The 14,564-nt window shown below is 54.2% G+C and overlaps 3 protein-coding genes across 4 annotated transcripts; 1 reads left to right on the forward strand and 2 right to left on the reverse strand.

The window, feature by feature from the left end:
* Positions 1-5: 5 nt before the first annotated feature.
* On the forward strand, positions 6-2,058 carry ISCU (iron-sulfur cluster assembly enzyme; the record flags this gene model as incomplete). Its single annotated transcript, XM_010720246.1, has 4 exons — positions 6-143; positions 368-478; positions 1,214-1,292; positions 1,512-2,058. Coding segments are annotated over 4 exons (420 nt in total), but the record flags the coding sequence as incomplete, so codon positions are not given.
* Positions 2,059-4,528: 2,470 nt separating this feature from the next.
* TMEM119 (transmembrane protein 119) lies at positions 4,529-8,784 on the reverse strand. 2 transcript variants are annotated; one of them, XM_010720201.3, is made up of 2 exons: positions 7,056-8,784; positions 4,529-5,960 (listed from the first exon to the last, which is right to left on the reverse strand). In XM_010720201.3, exons 1-2 carry the CDS (start codon positions 7,208-7,210, stop codon positions 5,243-5,245), a joined length of 873 nt encoding a protein of 290 aa, XP_010718503.1. In that variant the 5' UTR covers positions 7,211-8,784; the 3' UTR covers positions 4,529-5,242. The 2 variants fall into 2 exon arrangements, with proteins under 2 accessions (XP_010718503.1, XP_010718504.1); XM_010720202.3 differs by having other exon boundaries at positions 7,051-7,167.
* A 128-nt stretch (positions 8,785-8,912) lies between these two features.
* On the reverse strand, positions 8,913-12,342 carry SELPLG (selectin P ligand). The gene is made up of 2 exons (XM_010720204.3): positions 11,717-12,342; positions 8,913-11,272 (listed from the first exon to the last, which is right to left on the reverse strand). Exon 2 carries the CDS (start codon positions 11,265-11,267, stop codon positions 10,080-10,082), a length of 1,188 nt encoding a protein of 395 aa, XP_010718506.1. The 5' UTR covers positions 11,268-11,272; positions 11,717-12,342; the 3' UTR covers positions 8,913-10,079.
* Positions 12,343-14,564: the final 2,222 nt, after the last annotated feature.

Genomic DNA, 14,564 nt, shown 5'->3' on the forward strand with positions numbered 1-14,564 from the left:
GGACTGTTAGTGATACGTTCATCTCGCAGGTGGTGGATCACTACGAGAACCCGCGCAACGTGGGCTCTCTCGATCGCAACGCAAAGAACGTGGGCACGGGCCTGGTGGGCGCCCCGGCCTGCGGCGACGTCATGAAGCTGCAGGTGAGGGGAGCCTGGGGTGCCGCTGCAAGGCCCCAAGTCGCAGCTATCTCCCATCCTATGGCTGTGACGTAGATTTCCCCGTCACGCCCCTCGGACCCTAAAGTCCCTCCCCAGGTCCTAAAATCCAAAAACCCCCAGCCCTGAAATCACGCTCCTATCCCTAGCCCTGCGTGGGTGGTTGCTGTGCTTTGTGGAGCTGAGCACCCCTTTCGACATTCCCACAGGTGGAAGTGGATGAGAATGGCCGCATCGTTGATGCTCGCTTCAAAACCTTTGGCTGTGGCTCTGCCATCGCCTCCAGCTCGCTGGCAACAGAGTGGGTGAAAGGGAAAACGGTAAGGGCTTGGTTTGAGGGTTATGGTGAGGAGCAGTTACGTATTCACACCTACCCCTGGGATCAGGGAATTAAATGGGTCTAAGAAGGTCCGCTCCAAGTGTTAGGCACACATAGAAAATCAGAATGCAGTTTCATACTTCCTGGCCTAACTTCTGAAGCAGCATTTGCCTTTTCTGGGAACCTCCAGTAGGCTATGAAAAAGCTTTCTGTGCTACACAACAATCAAAAATAGGTAATGAGCACTGATTCTGAAAGCACTTGTATAGTGGAATGTCTTTCGGTGACCTCCATGTTTTTGGCATTTTGACAAGCAGAATGATTCTGTATTACGATGGAAGGTAAACAGACCTAGAACAATCAGTGGCAGTAGTGTGCTTTGGTTTATTAACAACCATTGCACGCTGTGAGACAGTCCTTATATTTCACAGAATCATAGAGGTTGAAAGGGACCTCTGAGTATCATCTAGTCCAACTCCCCTGCTAAAGGAGGTTCCCTACAGTAGGTTGCAGATTTGTTGCTTGGCAGGGGCAGAATAAAACAGGTATTGCCAAAAGGCTTTTCTCATGCTAGAACACCATCAGCATCTTTTACTGCCTTCTCAGAGTGTCATTCTGGTTGGTTCCAGAGCTTTGAAGGACACTGGTAGCAAATGCCTTTGTAGCGTGTGTGTGTGCATCATATGTATGTGTGTATGCAAAGTGACTGATGACTTACCCTACCCATACATTTCAGGTTGATGAAGCATTGAAAATCAAGAACACAGATATTGCAAAAGAACTTTGCCTTCCTCCAGTCAAACTGCACTGCTCTAGTAAGTAAAGAATCAAACGAGTTTGCACAGATGCTTTTGTGTGTTTTCCAAATAAAGTTTCTGCACACATAACAGCTAAGGCTGACCTACAGTGGTAGGTATTGCTGGCTGCTACTGCTTGTACTGCTTTCTTTGTTCTAAGTGACTTGTCATTGTTCTTGAAATGTCTGTGAATGACCCTTGTAAAAGACATTGTTTTGTGCTTTTTTTTCCCTCTAGTGCTGGCTGAGGATGCAATCAAGGCTGCCTTGGCTGACTACAAGTTGAAACAAGATCCAAAGAAAGGAGAGTCAGAGCAGAAAGCAAACTAATTCCTAAATGGACTGTGGAGGTTGTCCTCATTCCAGATAAATTTGCAGTGCAATTATTCTAGCTATTAATAGAATCCTGTGCACTACTCAAGAAGCTGTAAAATGCGCACAACTCAACGCACAATGTGTCACTGCTCATGTGTGTATAGCCACCCTGGTAGTGCTTAAATGACTGGAACGTGGGTATTTCAGCAGCCTTTGTCCTGTTGGGACTGGTTTTGAAATGTTAAAAGTGAAGGACTGCTCCATTGCAGGGCACCCCAGTAGCTTCTCAAGAGAGAAAGAATCCTGCTGTTCCAGCATTGGAAGGGCTGCACTTTTTTCTTCTGGAAATGTATAGTTTTACCTAATGTTTTACAGAGTTTGGTGGGAAACAATGCCTTGGTCTTTATGTAAGATCTGCAGGTCACTTTGTAAATCATTACAGTATATAAATTTCGAGTGGTTTGTCTGCAGCTGTGTTGGAGTTTGGTTTCACAATCTGTGACCTCTCACATGCTGTCTATCCCCTGCATCATGCTGCTCTGTGGGAGGAGCTGGGATGCTTCAGCAGGCACTAGAGGGCACTGACTGTGTGACTGTGGGAGATGAGCAAATAGCAGCTGTGGTTGGGTGCCAGGAAGCACAGACCCGGCAGCATTGGCAGGTCTTGTTTGTGCTCATATCCTCCAATAGCAGGAGAGTTAACGTTGGAGCATCTTTTAAAAGCATTCAACCCTTCAATTTGCCAAATACTGTTAAAAGAGAATAAACGCACGCTGAGGATTCAAACCCAGAATGCAAATAGCTTAACTGGGATGCAATACTGAGGGGAAGCTCCCTGGAAGACCAGGAATCAGTCTGTACTTTCTGGGGATGTCTTCTGAACTTCCCCCATCCCCTCCAAAGCAGAGCTAGCAGTCAGTGTTCTTGTTACTAAGCCAGGGACAGAAGGGGATCTTTATTTGCTGCAGGAGCTGGTTTTGGATGCGATTTCTGACAGCCTCTGTTGCCTTTAGTAGTTTTAGGGCTGGATTCTCTTCAGCTGTGGAAGGAAATTCAAAAACACACAGCCTGGCAGATATCTCACCTGAGCATCTTTCTGTGCACAGCTAAAGCTGCTTAAACTGCTTTGCTGGAGAGGTGAGTTGTGGAGAGAGCAGGGGTAATGCTCACCAAGTGGAGGATTTGCACGCCCACCACATGAGCTGGCTCCCTGGGAGTGTGGGGCACAGCATCATTTCAAAACATAAGTGTTTTATGGCCACACGGCATGGCTTACCCTCTGTTCTTCAGGCCACTGTGTTCCCCTGTGCCTCACACTGATGGCTGTTTTCCAAGGGAGTATTGCCACAGATCTTCAAATGAAAAGATAATACACTTGAAAAACCTTCCCTGCTCTTACAGATTTTAAACATCCTCACCCCACACCCCACCCTATCTTCCTTTCCAGTTTTCATACCTATGATGTTTCACAGCTGCATTAAAAACAATGTGTCTGAAAAACAAGTGGCTCATTCTGGTTTCTGTCTGCAGTGCAATGATTTTTTCAGTGCCCTGATCTGCCCAGCAGGACACGTGTTCTTGCTGCTGTGGTTTGTGGTGCCTCAGCTCAGCACCACCCTGTGCCCATTCCTCCACATACTGCTGAGCTGCAGGCTGGACTCTGGCCCTTGGTGTTGCCCCTCCTGTAGCAAGGAATGTGCATCGTTCCCTGGGAGCAGCTGAGTGGTTTGCCAGTCAAAAATAAAGAAATAAGGAAACTTCAGCCACCCACGTGCACTTTGGGACAGAATGGGCTCGTTGTGCTCACAAGAGCCCCTCGGGCAAAGAGCAGGAGAGAAGATAAAAAGCCAGCACTTGCTTTGTGCTGGGAAAGCATCTGGATGGCCGCGTTCCCACTTGCACTGTGGTTGTTGCGGGGATCTGGTGGGGCTCTGCTGACCTCTCCACTGCCCCGAAGAGCACTGAGGAATGAGGTGGGAATCTCAGCGGGTTGCTGTCCCACCCCTGCTTGGGGGAATCCTTTGGTTTCCCTGCAAAATACTGTCAGCTGGAGTAATGGAGATGCATAAGCGTGGGGTTACACTGGTAGAAGGATGCAGGGATGTTGAGTAATGAATATAAAAGTACACAGGGATGTGAGGTGTAAGGATAGGTGACAGCAGATATAGTTGCTTTAAACCCAAGAAAGATAGTAGTCACAATCCAGTAATAAAGAAAGAATTGTTTACCCCTTTCCAAGAATCAGGGCTCATCAAACATGACAAAGAAGGCAATCTCCAGGTAGAGATGCTTCCTTTGTGGCTGCCAGTCCTTAAGTGAGGTCAGGCGGGGTGGACCCAGGGTTACATAGGTGAATTGCTTCCACCTGTGCTCCCAGGGCTGGCTACACCCCTTCACCAGGTGCTCCATCATTGGTTCAGCCCATTTCCTAATGCTTCTCATACACAAGGATACAGGAATGTGCTGCCTTCCTGGTACTGCAGACTCTTGCCTTCCATCAGCACATCCTGCAGGACAAAGCACATGGCTGAATTCTCAAAGCAAACCAAGATGAGATCAGGAAATAACCCTGTGTAACTCTCTCCAGACAGGATCTCAGGCCAGAGCTCTGCACCCTGGCGAGGCAGCGCCATGCCCTCCCCACTCACACTGCTGTGTGACTCTAGATAACGGTTTCTGAGAATTGTATGCAGATTGTGCAAGTGATAACTGTGTCCCCTGGCCCTGAGGGTGTCACCAGCAGCAAGCACGCAGCTGTAGGGAGCATAACTCCGGGAAGGATGCTGTTATTATTTTCTAAACAAAATATTTTGCTGCCTGCTGCAGTGCAGAGCCTCCCTTGCCCATCCTGATGTCCCCAAGCACTGCCAGGGAAGGATGGCACTGAGCCCATGGCTTGCCTATCCTGACAGCTCAAGAAACACACATGAGAGGAAGAAATGTGCATAGTAGATGTCTTTATTCATAGCAAAGGAGGTTAAGAAAATAAGGCAAAACTCCAGCTCCTCTCTGAGCTCTGTTCACTGTGCTTTCCGACGGGTCTGTGATATTCAGGGCATACAAACAAAAGGATGGGGGCATTGTCACTGCATCCTCTTCCTCCTGCTAAGATTGGTTAAGGTTTTCCCTTCTTTTTCTCACCAAAACAAGTCCAAAATGCCTCCAGTCTCCACAAAGCACTGCGGGGGAAGGGGGGGGGCTGGAAGAATGGGATGGGAGCAGCTGATCCGAGGGGTCTGCAATGTCTCCAGGCCACCATAGAAGGTCTGAACTACCAGTAGGTCATGAAGTCATGGGTCATGGCACCTCCATGCCCCATTGCCTGGGTGGGGGCCAGGATGCGATAATGAGCAAAAATAACATCTGTGAGAAAGCTGTGCGAGGACGGTGGGGAGACCCAGCCTGGGTTTTTTCTTTATTTCTGGGGGGATCCAAGGAAAGCACCCATGGAGAGAGCACAAGCGATGGGTTTAGCTGCACTGAGTTCCGCAACAGCCCAAAGTGCAGCTCAAAAATAGCCTCCCATGGCTGCATGGGGTCAGGGGGAGGTAAAGGAAGGGGAGTGGGGCTTCATCGGGGCTTCCTCGAGCCTCCACGTTCAGGTGGGCGGTGAGCAGGGCCGCCAGGAGCCCGGCTCCTAGTCCATGGTTGGCACTAGGTGCTGGGAGAGCCATCTTGGGCCTCCTTGCCCTCTGCGCTTGTTGCCTCTGACCCCACTCCTTCAGCATCTTGATTCAGGGGATGGGGCTCAATGGGTGGCTCGCTGCCTTCTTCCACCCTGGCCTCGTGCTCTCCCTGGGCACCGGCCCCATTGGTCAATGGCACTTTATTGGGAGATTTGAGGTTCTGGGCTGCAGCCAAGATGTCAGCCTGCAGCTGCCGGCCACAGTCCAGGGGCTCCTCAGCGTCAGGGTCCGGAGCCTTCTCAGGCACCTCACTGAAGTCCCGAGGCCCTCCTGTCTTATCCCGTTGGTCCACGTACTTTTTTTTGGGGAAGGAGGACGGGTAGTAGGCTGAGGCCTTGTGCTTCTGCCGCACGATGACGGCGGCGCAGATGATGAAGAGCAAGACGAAGGCCAACGAGCCCACCACCACCACCAGCAGCATGTACTCCTTGAAGAAATCCACCAACCCATCCAAGACATTGCCCGGCGCTGAGCTGTTGGTGATGGCTGTCCCCACCGCGTCCCCCACTGTGGGGCCGCTTCCTGGCGTCACGGGTTGGGCGGGGGGCACAGCAGAGGCCTCCTCTCCATCCCCGCTGCCAACACTGGGCTCGTGGAACACAGCCACGTGCCGTGGGGCTGCCGAGTGCACTAGGGCCACCAGAAACACCAACAGAAGGCACGCGGGCAGCTGCATCGCCATCGCCCTGCAGAGAGCAGGGGGACAGCAAAATGTTAGGGCTTACTGGAGGAAAAACCCAAACCCCAAGCAAAGACTGCGTCACATTGACCCCAACCCAAGCAGTGCGTTAACCCCCAGCCACACACAGCTAAAATTCTTCAAGAAAAGCAAAAATGGGCTTTGGTTTGCTCGCTGCAGTGGTGGTGAGGATAAGCAAAGTTTGTGTTTGTTTTGCAAAGAGGCGCTGTAAAAATAGATGGAAAGCAGCCCAACGCGATTGCTCAAGTCCTGGGGACGCTGTGTGCGCGACGAGGTGACCAGGGTGAGAGCCAAGAGCTGGCTGCAGGCTGCCTTCGTCTGGTTTGAAAATTCCTGAAAATTGAGGTTTCCAAGTGGAAACTCTGACACAGACGGAGCCGCCGCATTTCCCAACGCTCGTCCCAGCGCTGAGCACTCCAAACGGTTCCCAGTCTGAGCTCAGCTATAAATAGGCTGGCAGGAGCTCAACCGGTACCGGACACAGCACATCCCCCCAGGCCCATCTCCCATCCTTACACCCCCAAATCCCAACCAGCTTGGAGTTTTCTCCCCCAGTCTCAGTCTCCAGCTGGAGCTCTTGGTGCTCCAGCTCTCTCTGGCTGCAGAAATCTGGTTTGCATTAAAGCAGCGTGTGCACGGGGTGGGAGGTGGCCCTGCAATCCCTGCTGGAAGTTTGGGGGATGCAGTTTCAGGATTGGGGCGCTCCCATGTCCCAGGAATGTGACTTTGTTTGCAAAAGGAGCCAGCAGCTGTAGAGTCAATACACGAAACCCAAATGGGTGACCATTGCTGTCTCATTGTCCCCATCCCCACCATGTGGCCCCATTCCTGGCTTTGCCACACCAACACAGACGCAACTCTGCTTTTCTATAGCTCAAGAATTTGGAGATTTCGGTGCTGTGCAGACATGCTATCCTCCAAAGCATACAGACAGCTGTGGCCTCATCCTGAACCCCAAAAGCCATCAAGCCACCCAAAAATTGGAGTTTGAGCAGAAGAGAGCACAAAGCATTAGAAAGTGGGAGCTTTGGGGAGAGCAGACTCCATGCAACAGACTCGGGGTTCAGGGGGCTCACCTCACCGGCGCTGCGTGTCTGTCCCGCGCTCCTCTGCCTTTCTGCACCGAGCCCTGGTCACGCTCCCTCCTCCTCCTCCTCCTTCTCTTCCTCCTCCTCCTTCACCCGCCGTAGCCCTGAGCTCACTGGCTGTGTGCGCAGCAGACCAGCTTGTTCTCATTAGGGCCGTGTTGGGGAGGGAGCAGGGGGAGGCTGGAGAGGGACAGGCGGCCCCCAGCCCACTATGGCTCCCTCCCAGTGGGGCGGCCCCGGGCTGGGGGCTGCTCAATGAAGGGAGTCACCTTTCCCGCACTCCTTTTTGGGATGCAAGTGGGGAAAGGGGGTGTGAGGAGGGGGTTGTAGCAAGGGATGGAGGTAACAGAGTGGTTCTTTCAGGGCTACGTGCAGCCCCAAAATGTGAGTTTTGCCCCCACGCAGTTCCCTTTGGCTGCAACCCAACCTGGGGCTGGATCCCATCCCTGTAAACCTAAGCCTTGCCATGGTGTGGGCTCATGACACATGGTCCTGCAAAGCATGATCATGCATCTGCCCTGGGACAAAGGGGATCAAAACTGCACGCAGCGCTCTGCTCACCTGCCCCATCCATTCTATCCATCCCAACTACCCCATCAGTCCCATCATCAGTCTCTTTCATCCCATTCATCCACCCATCCCGTCCACCTCATTCACCTGCTCCATCACCTCCAGCCCATTCACCCATACACCCTATCCACCCTGTCTGCCAGCAGGCATACCAAAGATGTCAGTTCTGCCACCCCCTTTCAGCTTTGGCCTTTCCCTGGAGGCCAGGCTCTCATATAGCTCCCATCATCCCATGGCTCTCCCTAGGGTAGGGAGAGTTGGGAGGTGTCACCCTGAGATCCACAGGAATAAGGACGGGGATAGGGACCAAGACAGGGACAGGGATGGAAAGGGTTTGGGGCTTGGTTCCCCGACACTTTTGATGGCTCACAGTGTGGTCTTGAGGTGCAGAAACAGCTCCAGAATGAGGGCATCACCCATCCCACCCTTCTTGGCCCCTCATCCCCTCCGTTGCAGCCAAAGTAACTCAAGCAGTGACTTCATCCCCTTGCTATTTGCATCCCGCCTCCCTGGGGACCCTGCCAGAATCCCCCTAAGAAGCCACTGCTTTGGGACCGCCGGGTGGGGGATGAGGATGGTCGTCTCCGTTCCTGTCCCTGTCCCCATTTCCATCCCCGACACAGTTCAGGTTTCACCCGGCGTCACCCCCTCGCTCCCAGAAATAATGCATCTGTCCGTCTGCCTGCAGCCTGCCGGCTGCTTGCAGCTGCTGCTTATCCTGACCTTAAATTATTTGAAAATCCTAAAAGGGAGCGGAGAGCCTGAGATGGAGCCAGGGCCCCACTACGTGCCATGTGTCCCCATTCCTTGTCTCAAGGGCCATGAGGCCGTGATGAGATTTGGAATTAAGCAGCACTGGGGAGCACTGAACCACTGTCCATGTCTGCAAAGAGCACAATTTGGGGTGGCCCCTCTGCCAGCACCCACCGACCATTACGATGCTGTTTTTGGGGACTGGGCAGGGCAGCACCGCCCAGGCTGTGCTGTATAATTTGGGGCAGATGAAAGGTGGGGGCCCACAGGGCTCGGCTCAGCACAGCCCCGAGCCCAACCAGCAATTTGGGAAATTTCGGCCTTGCTCTGCTTGTAATTTGCTCTGTTGGGTTTGCTCTTTGCTGTGGCAGCAAAATAGCTGGGGGAGGAACCTCGTCCTGCAGGGCTGCACCACAGCATGCGTGGCCATGTGGGCAGCACAGCAGTGAGCCACAAAGCAGCCTGCACAGCACAGCACTGTGCTCTGCCCAGCATTGTGCACAGCCACTGCATCCCAAGCACAGATCTGCCCTTGGAGCCAACCTGGCCACTGCCCTGTGTTGTGGCTCAAGGCATGGGGACATCCCATCCTACACGGTGTCCCTAGCAAGGAGCGTGGCACCACATCCATCTCATGGCAGACAGTTATCATTATGGGAGAGCAGCTGTGGGGTGGCCCCACCACACCATCCCCGCTGCACCGGCCCTGCAGCCTCACCGTAAACATTTACATTGAGCGAGGTGGAAAATATTCAAAGCAGAAAGTGAATGTAAACACACGGAGGCCAGGGCGGGAGCGGGATGGCCACTCCTCTGCTTTCGAGGCACAGATGCATTGGGGCACAGCACTTGGGGAGGGGCTTTGCTGCCCAAATACAGCTGCAAACGGTGGTGTGAGCAGGGTGGTGGGGACATGGGGACAGGGTGGGGGGAGAGGGCTGGGGATGGTGGGAGCAGGATGCTGGGGATGGAGACATTGGGGATGGTGATGTTGAGACTGGAAGAGGAGGGATGGGGATGCTGTGCCCAAATGGCACATGGATAGGGATGCAAGGATGTGCCCATGGAGGACCAGGATGGTGACATAGGGGCACAGTCCTACGGTGGGGCAGGGACGAAAGCCATTCCTGCTCCCTTGGATGGCTCCTCCAAGGCTGAGCACAGAGAAGAGGTTGGATTGGTGACTCTAGGGATGGCTGACACTTCCCCACTGGGACAAGGTGGGACCAGCATGGTCCCAGAGTCCTCTTCTCCCCCTGGACACAAGGCCAAGAGCCTACAACCACCACCTGTGGGTGTGGGACACAGGCCAGCAGCACCCCACCAGCCCCAGTGCCATCCCCTCGCCCCATTGCATTTGACCACAGGCAGGAACATGTTAAGCCACAAACACACCCACTGCAGCACCACCACCCTTTCCACTCCCAGCATAAGCCTGGGAATCCTGGGGTCGCCATCTCCATATGCTCTGCACCCTGGGAGGGTTCCATTTCTGCTGCTGCCATCAGAGGAGGAGGATGGAGAAGCGAAATTTCAGGATGGGGATGTGGGTAGGCACCGAGAGATCACCACATCTGTGTAGCAGAGGCATTTTAATGGGGTGGATGAGTCTTTTCCATACAGTTCCAAAGGGAACACTGGTGGCACCAGAGGTGGACCCCATGCTGTTCCTGCATGTACTCCACCACGATGCTTCAGGAATGCTCCGGCAGAAAGCTGCTGAGCGTCAGGTTATCACCATCAGCTTCAGAGCTGGCATCAATCAGCAGCCTGTGACGCACGGGGATGCCACGCCGAGGACCATTGTTGGCAGCACGCTCACTGTCGGGCAGCAGGGAGGAAATACAAATCATCTCGGTGGGGCCAAGCTGCCGACGAGCCGTCCTCACCCGCCGCCAAAGCAAGGTGCCCAGCACTGCCGTGCACACCATGAAGAACCCGGCCACCAGTGCCAGCAGCAGGATGGCCAGCAGGCACTTGTTCATCAGCGAGCTGTTGTCCCACAGGTCATCAGAGGGCTCCGACGTTGTGGTCCCCCATGGTTTCATGGACAAAGGTGTTGTGTTCACCTCCCATGGAGGGTGAGAGCCAGATTTTTTGGAAAATGTGGTGGTGGGGAGAAGAGATGAGTCTGGCTCCGTGGAGACGTCCATGTCACTGGTCACGGTCCCATCCGTGCCATGCCCTGTGGATTCCATGAGCTGGTTGGGCACAGCGGTGCTGCCACTTTGGGATGCTGTGCCAGGTGCTGTCTCAGGAGAGTCGATCTCATCTGAAGGATCCATTGTGGTGACCTCCAAGGCCTTGGCTTGGCTGGTGCTGTCGTTTATCTTTGGTGGCAGCTCCGTGCCCAGCGGCACAGTGGGCTCAGGGGTGTTGGTCTCATTCAATGGATTCGCTGTGGTGACCGGCGAGGCCTTGGCTTGCCTGGTGGTGTTGTCTGGCTGTGATGGTGGCTTTGTGCCCAAGAGCTGGGACTGTGGGGAATCGGTCTCATCCAAGGAATCGACCGTGGTCAGCACCAAGGCCTGGCTGGAGGTGTTGTCCGCCTCCATGTCCAGCCATGCATGAGGCTCAGGGGAGTCATCCATTTGACCTGTTGTGGTGACCACCAAAGGTTTGGGCTGCCCAGTGGTGTTGCCCGGCTCCATGCCCATCAGCGTGTCACGCCCAGGGAATGCAGTATCATTGTTAACAGGCATCACAGTGGTGCTGTGGGGTCCAACATCAGCTCTTCTTCTGCGGGAGGGCAGCGGGGGCTCAGCCAGGGTCTGCTCTCCTGCCCCCCAGACCCACTGCAGGCCCTGCTCCATGGGCCGGGGCCTGCAGTCCTGCAGGGTGCTGAGCAGCAGTGCCAGCAGCATGGTGTAGCCCAGTGCCATGGGACCTGGGGAGGACACAGGGGATGGGTGAAATGAGGCCCCTCCACCCGAGCAAAGAGAGCTTGCAAAGGGAAGTGGAGAGGCTGGAAATGGGAAACGAGCCGTGATGGAGACGCTGCTGTGAGAAGAGTGGGTGCAGGAGGGCTGCCTGAGTGGAAATGAAAGCATGGGGATGGTACGGGCTGCAGATTGAGAACACCCAGTGCCTTCCTCCCCCTCTGTGCTGCCAACATAATGCCGGGGGCATCCACTCAGAGCAGGATTAAAGCCACCCAAACCCACCCAGCGCTCAGCAGTCCCCAAATAGCTCGCACACCCAGCCCCAAAACTGCCCCACATCCGCCCTCCTCACACCCCAGTGAGCAGCATGGGGAAGAGGGTGGCAGCCCCTGCGGCCCCCAAGCATCCCCTGGGCACCTTGTTCCATCGCCATGGGTTTTGAGGCTCACCTGTGCCGGGGGATGTTGCAGGACCCCGAGCTGCAGCACCGGTGGCTGTCGCTGCTGAGATCCCAACCCCAGGGGCGTCGTGGGCTGCGCTCCGCCTGCAACTCCCCAGTGAGGCAGGCAGGAAATGTGGCTGCGGTTTTGGAGCCCTGCAAGAGGAGGACGTGACGCTGACACCGGAGGCCAGGGGGCTGTGTGCACCCCAGAAATCGGCCTCCTGCTCCTCTACCAGGATGATGGTCCTGCTCTGCTTCTCAGAGCCTGCACGCTGGGACTTGTGCTGAAAGCACAAGTGAAAGCAGAAGTGATGGGAAAGGCAGTCCTAAAGCTGGCAGCGCCTATGGCACGGTGCAGGCACAGATCCCTGAGAGCTGACCCTATGGGATGACACAGGGGACCCCGGTGTGGAAAGGAGGAGGGCAGGGACTTGGCTCTATGCATTCACAGAGCCCCCACACCTAAATGCTTCTCCTTGCAGCCACCCAGGGCAGCACTCAGGCTCACAGAGCACAGGGATGCTGAGGAGGAACCCGCCCTGACCGCAAGCACCGGCACAGCAGTGCGCAGGAGCTGCACTCGCAGGAAGGGTGCTGCAAGAGCACATCCGCAGCACACACCCTGCATCCATAAACAACCCCACCACAGCCCTTTCAGGGTGCAGTGCTTGGCTGCATCCACCCCAAAGCTTCTGGGAAACCCACGGGGCAGGGTAGAGCATCACTGGGACAAGGCCAGGGCATGCACAGGCTGCAAGGGAACATCTCCTGCAGAGAGCATTCCCATCTTGCCCTCTCAGCAGCCCCCAGCTGTGCTTACAGGGGAACCACCATCCCTTGGGGCCAGACTGGGCAGAACGCAGAGTCCCAGAAGAGGGGTGGCTCAGCCCATCATCAGGTTTCCATTGCTGTGGTTACCCCGTGGTGCCATCATTCATCAGAACCCACACCCCAACCCCGCAGCCCTCACACCTGCCTGGGACCAGCTCTAAGAGGGGAACTGGGTACGGCTAATGACATTCCCCACCCCCACGCCTTCCTGGGCACTCAGGCCTGGCAAGAACACAGTCAAAGAACAAACCGAGAGAAGGAAGTTTGTAATCAATGACTTTTTATCTTTTGAAAATGGAAGCAAATATTTGGACAGATAACTATGGCCGCTCTATAAGAGCGCATCTTTCAGGACGTCGCTGGTTCTCTTCTGGGATATCGCGGCTACAAAAAGCTTCAGGCACTGACTCTGGCTGAGCCTGGCGAGGCATCATCAGTTCATTTAAATAAAGCACAAGCTATAAGCTCACAGCCACGGCGGCCATTCCTCAAACCTCCACCGCACACCAACCCCATCTGGGCACCTCCATCCAGCGGTTCGGAAACTTATTTCCCTCCAATTAGAAAAAAATAAACAAAAATTCTCCCCAAGCACACAACCACCCTGAAGTCACGCAAATCAACACAGAGATCACCGTTTCGGGGGGAGCGGAACGTTTGGTTTTGACTTCCCAAAAGTAAAGACAATCAGCTCAGCCATATGCTACGGCACAGAAACATCACCAAACGGCCCCAGGACCACGAGGGCTGTGACACGGCACCAGCGGTCACCCACACCCCCACCTAAAAACACTTTGAGGAAGCTTTCATGCTATGGGATCATAACACATTCTCTGCCTCTCGCATCCCATCCTCGTGCCTCTCTGCTACTTCTCCTAGCTGTCCCCATTCTCACCAACACAGACATCCCTCCAGCACAGAGAATCCTTAACGGGTAAGGAGTGAACATGCAAACACTGAAAAAAGAAAAACCCCAAAAAACCAACCTAATGGGGGATTTGAGGCTTTCTAGCTAACCTAATGGAAAAAAGGATCAGCCTGGATGAAGGGACGCATCCTGCTGCTGCTCTGAGCACACACACAGGCACGCACGCTGCAGCCGTGCTGGATGAAGGACTGGAGCACAGCTGGGAGGGGACTGGGGGCTCATCAGCTGCTGACTGCTTCCCAGGTGTCGCTCTGACCCCAACAGGTTTGCTCACGTTGGGTTTGATAAGGGATGCTGGGGACTGCATATGAGCTGCACTAATACAGCAAAGCCTGAGGGCTGGCAGTTTGGCTGGGCAGCATCATCCTGGGCACACCTATAGGAACTCCTATGGCCAGGTATAGAGCCAAGAACATGCCTGTCCCGTGCCCAGGCACACCCTGGCAGTGCAGACCTCATGTGAGCAGCAGTAACCCAGCGAGGAGCTTGGCATGTCTTGCACCTTTCAGCTGAGGACCTCAAAGAGGAGGAGAGTTGCTGATCTCATCCAGGAAGAAACCATTTCCTGCAAAGTTTTAAGGCAGGGATGATGGGGGGGAGGAAGATCACAACAGTCAGAAGCGTTTTGTTTCTGAGATCTGTCATGAAAGTTGCCTGGTTGCTCCTAACATTGCTTTGGAAGCAGAGTCCAAATTTCTACACTGCAATTTGGGACAAAGGATTGCAAAGTCACAGCTTTTAAAGGCTTCTGAAAGCAATTAAGGTGCAGGCACACATTTACAGCCACGCACACAGCACAGGAGCTGGCTGCATGTGTGGCCTGCAGGCTGCTGACACCACACACCATAAGCTTTGTGCCCCAGCAACACAACACCACTGCCTGCACGGAGGTCACTTCTGCCCTAAAACAAAACCTGGCAATGAGCACACGTCCATTTGGACACAGCTGGGATGGTCCCAAACTCTTTTCCAAGGGCAGCACGACGCTGGTTCAGAAGTCCTGCAGGGTGTACAAAGGAGAAGAGGCATTGCGGCACGGATCGCTTCGTTCAGAACGATATATATATTTTTCAACCATGATCAGAAGGCATTAGGA

The sequence above is a fragment of the Meleagris gallopavo genome, chromosome 17 (assembly GCF_000146605.3).
Source record: "Meleagris gallopavo isolate NT-WF06-2002-E0010 breed Aviagen turkey brand Nicholas breeding stock chromosome 17, Turkey_5.1, whole genome shotgun sequence".
In the NCBI taxonomy this organism is placed as follows: domain Eukaryota; kingdom Metazoa; phylum Chordata; class Aves; order Galliformes; family Phasianidae; genus Meleagris; species Meleagris gallopavo.

Bases quoted from the DNA above. Each gene is read 5' to 3' on its own strand.
- TMEM119 (XM_010720201.3), bottom strand. From the start codon at position 7,210: ATGAGAACAAGCTGGTCTGCTGCGCACACAGCCAGTGAGCTCAGGGCT. The intron at 5,961-7,055 runs GTGAGGTGAGCC...TGCTCTCTGCAG, and splicing joins GGGACAGACACGCAGCGCCG to GGCGATGGCGATGCAGCTGC.
- SELPLG (XM_010720204.3), bottom strand. From the start codon at position 11,267: ATGGCACTGGGCTACACCATGCTGCTGGCACTGCTGCTCAGCACCCTG.